Below are 4,657 nucleotides of genomic sequence, written 5' to 3' on the forward strand. Positions count from 1 at the left end.
GAAGTAGATTGCCCCATCTTCCTTCCAAGGAGTGGCTGGTGGGTTTGTATAGGGAAAAGTAAATTAATGTCGTATTTGGGTTTCATCTGAAAGCTACAACAGGCATGTAGGGAGTGTTAATCCTATAGGCAATTTAGTCCTATCACCATGGTACAGAAAATTTCTGAGTTTGCCCATAAAAACGTTTAAATAACTAATGAGAGAAAGCCTTAATAATATAGTTTTAGTTGGGTTTGTACAAGAAAATGACTTTTTCTCTTTTCAGATTCATTCAACTGCCCTGAAATCTGGTCTTTTGACTTCTTCCCTATTTATTCCTGACACCTCCTAATGCAGACACAGCTAATCACTTACATATTTCTGTGCCCCTAGGGATAGCCAACTTATGACTACTTATGATTCAAGCACATGTTGATACCTTAAGACCAGTAAGAGATTGATAAAGTAGAGAGAGCAGGATGGCTGAGGTTGTTGTAATCAAAAATAAGGGGAGGAAATTGGCCCGTGAAGTGCAACTTAGCTTCCTTTTGTATGGAGACAATAAATAAATAAATAACCAAGGATCTTATCAGAAAGAGAGTGACAACGCCGGTTGAGCATCTAGGTTACATTTCTTAGAGTAGTCCCTACTTTGACCCATTTAACTACTGGGAAAAAATTCAGATAGGGCTGAAATATTTTCAGGGTTTCTGCTCTGCATCCTGACTCACTCTGGCTAAATGAGTGTGTTCCTTGAAGGAAGGTGAGTGTTCTCTGAGTATAGTTTAAGGAGCATTTCTGGGTAGAACTCCTTTAATCTCCCATTGAGGTAGAAGCCTCAAACGAAGACTGAGACAAAGAAGCTCACAACTAGAAATACAAACCAGCAGAACAAAACTCTAGGCATGTTTTTCAAATTTAAGTGTTTTCTGAGAAGCTGGTTTCCATGCAGTATAAGCACCAGTAAACAATAAGCCCTTCTTTGTGTACTGTACCCTTATAGTTGCAATTTATTATGTTGTTGTTGTTGTTGATGTTATTATGTGCCATCGAGTCGGACCCGACTCAGCGCGACCCCTCCTTGGGTTTCCGGGGCAGTATCACTATGGAAGTAGATTGCCCATCCTTCCTTCTGAGGAGTGGTTGGTGGATTTGAACCGCCAGCCTTCTGGTTAGCAGTCAAGTGCCTTAGGCACTGTGCAATTTATTATAGGATAGGGTAATGTAAATATTTTCATTTCTCATATCAAATTCACCGAGCCATCTCTCTCCTTCTGTAGGATGTCACATGTGCTTCAGTTTGAGGATAAAAGCAGAAAAGTGAAAGATGCAAGCATGCAGGACTCAGACACGTTTGAAATCTATGATCCTCGGAATCCAGTGAATAAAAGAAGACGAGAAGAAAGCAAAAAGCTCATGAGAGAGAAAAAAGAAAGAAGATGAAATGAGAGTAATGGTAACCAGAACTAGCTGGAAATGTGCTTGCAATAAATGGCCTTATAGCAGCCATTGTTCCCAACAGCATCACTTAAGGGTGTGAAAAGTATTTTGAACCTGTTTTCTGGTTTTGAAAAACAATTACCTTTTTTATAAATTGTGCAATGACATAAGCAAATGCCTTTGGTTACTGGTTCATGCTCTTTTTTCCTAATTGACCTTTTGTAGTGTTAAATATGAAAAAAAAAAATCACTTTGCTTCCAGTTTATGTGTTAACCATTTTCAGGATGTGCAAGCGTGTTTGTTTCTTTTTACCCTAAAATATGTGAAGGCTTCATATTCAACTTTTATAAGTACTGAGAAAGGGAAGTTGAGGGATCACTCACCGCCTTCCCCCAACTCCAGCATCCTGTTACAATAGTGCTAACTTAAGTATAATAAAAACCTACATAATATAAAGATTGATTGTTTTGTTTTATTTTGTTCTGCATGTAAAAATCTGAGGTCAGCCAAACCATTAAGATTCAGTAATTTTATGTCTTAAATCTTGAGGAACCCCAAGTGATTGGTCACACCTCCATCCAAACACCTTGGTTTTATAGATGCATCTCAGACACTCCAAAGAATGTAAGCAATGTCAGAGGAGGTCACTGCCATCCAGCCTGGCGCTGGTCACCTGCCCCCTTCCCTGCCCTTGTTAGCACAGCAAGAGCACATGCAGAGAAGCCCCTCCAGCACTCATTAACAATTTAGTCTTCAACAACAATCATTCATACTGATTATTTATTATATATTATCTATATTTAGTCATGGGAGCTCTGGCAGTGTAGTGCCTAAGGCACTTGACTGTTAACCAGAAGGCTGGCAGTTCAAACCCACCAGCCACTCCTTGGAAGGAAGATAGGGCAGTCTACTTCCATAGTGATACTGCCTCGTAAACCCAAGGAGGGGTCGCCATGAGTCGGGTCTGACTCAACGGCACATAACAACAACAACAACAACATATTTAGTCAATGTATTCTAAAATCTGAATGCTACAATTATACCACAGCTAATTTTCAGTTATCTAATAAGAAGATTGGGCAATCCTACTTCTGTAGTGACACTGCCTCGAAAACCCAAGGAGGGGTCGCTATGAGTCAGGGCTGACTCAACGGCAAACAACTACAATAAAACTCACTTGCTACATCTTTTCAGATAAGTGTCTCATCAGTTCTGTCTTTCAAAATGTATAAGACTTTCTCTAGCGCACTGGACTGGTTGGTCCCAGATGCTACACTACAACAGCATCCCCTGCGCACATGTTAGAAATGCAGATTTTTGTACTAGCCACCACTGAATCTGAAACTTTGGGCCTCAAGGGCTTGTTAAATATTGCTAGGCCTCACTGCTAATGGCTCATAGCTAGTGGAGGAGCCCTAGTGTGCCACTGGTTAAAAGCTCAGCTGCTAACTGCAGTCTACACTCACTTAGCTGCTCTACAGGAGGAAAGACCTGGCAGTCTGTTCCCATAAAGATTACAGCCTAAGAAACCCTATAGGGCAGCTCTGCCCTATCAGGTAGGGTCCCTTTGAGTTACCAACTCATGACACACAACAAAGGTGAAGTTAAAGATTTGCAAATCCAGTAAGCTGTGAATTCTAATCCTAGATATGTATCCTAAAGAAATTCTCACACATTCATCAAGGAGACTTGTAGTAAGATATACATTGAAGTATCAACCAAAGAATGGATGAATAAGTTGTTTTATTATCCATACTATGGCATACTTTATAGTGGTAAAAATCAATAAACCAGAAGTATATGTATCAACATACCTTAATGTGGGAAAAGAAAACCATCTATATAAAAATTTAAAACAACACATTTTATATTTATGGATGAACACATACATAGCAAAAGTACAAAACCATGTATGGGAATAATGGTTACTTCTGAGAGGGGAGACTTTCACTTATATTTGTAATGTTTTATTTCTTAAGCCAGATGGAAGGTACTCATTTTGCATATTCTCTATACATTTTGGTATGCCTAAAACATTTCATAATTTTTTTTTCTTTATGATCATATCTAGAACCTAAAATGAGAAGACAGAAGGACTCTTACTACTGACAACTTTTTTTTTTTTTTTTTTTTTTGCTTTGAGAAGGATAAAGTTTCAAAGAGGAGGAAGGGGACAGGCAGGATAGAGGTGCTCTGGGGAAATGTTATTCCACTCAAATGGAAGTGACCAGACTGAAGAGTCACCAAAAGATAAGGCAGGCTTTGGAGGTAGGCCCTATCATCCCCTCACCAAAAGGTTGGCAATACCAGTTATAGTCCTAGATATTCACAAAACAGAATTTTGTTTTCCCAGCAGGCTCTGATTGTGTTGAAATACCCTACTGGTTTGTCTGTTATACCTCTGAGAATGTGTCCATCTTTGCCAGTACAGTGCTATCTCAAGAACAGATAAAACCACAGGCCTGAAGGATACAACCCCAAAGAATAATATTCGTACATTAAAATTGAGGCTGGCAAGTCTTCGTCTCACTTACTTTGTACAAGCTATCAAAAGGCACCAATCTGGGGGAAAATCAATCATGCTTGAGTAAAGCAGAGGTCAGCAAGAAAGAGGAACACCTTCAAGGAGATGAATTGACACAGTGGCTAAAACAGTGGGCTCAAACAATTATGAAGGCGGCACAGGACTAGGCAACATTCTGTAGACATAAGGTCACTGTGAGTCCCAACCAACTCAATGGACCAAACAATAACAACAACAGAAAAGATAACTGAAGGACAAAATTAAAAGCTCAGGTTAGTTGAAGGTTCCCAACCTGCTTCAACTGCAAGAGCAGACAGGTCTGAGATTCCACTAAGATTGTAACCTTATCAGAAAATGTCACCATGATTATAAAATTTATTTTGAACTTAACTAGTTAATAGCAATGATATTGTTTTTAAAAGCTTGAAAATATAGTTAAATTATCTGTTAATGTGCTCATAACAAAGTCTTTAGAAAGACAGAAGAATGTGATAAACTGTTCAAAAGAAAAGTTTGAAGACAAAAAATAGAAAATGTGTTCGAAAATTTGTCTTTAAACTTCATTCTGATTTTATATTTATTTGAGTCTCTATTTCTTTTTTGTGTCTTACCCTGGAACTAAGGCACTTGGCTGCTAACCAGAAGGCTGGCGGTTCAAACCCACCAGCCACTCCTCGGAAGGAAGGTTGGGCAATCCTACTTCCATAGTGATA

General features: G+C 39.0%; 1 protein-coding gene across 1 annotated transcript in view; it reads left to right on the forward strand.

Moving 5' to 3' along the window:
* Nucleotides 1–1,422, forward strand: part of CWC27 (CWC27 spliceosome associated cyclophilin) — a 426,501-nt gene extending 425,079 nt beyond the window's left edge. The window contains exon 14 of the mRNA XM_007952852.1: nt 1,260–1,422. Within this exon, the coding sequence (XP_007951043.1) occupies nt 1,260–1,422 (163 nt within the window). The remainder of the gene's footprint in view (nt 1–1,259) is intronic.
* Nucleotides 1,423–4,657: the final 3,235 nt, after the last annotated feature.

This window comes from Orycteropus afer, unplaced genomic scaffold (genome assembly GCF_000298275.1).
Source record: "Orycteropus afer afer isolate SDZICR_OR568_19922 unplaced genomic scaffold, OryAfe1.0 scaffold00362, whole genome shotgun sequence".
NCBI lineage: Eukaryota > Metazoa > Chordata > Mammalia > Tubulidentata > Orycteropodidae > Orycteropus > Orycteropus afer.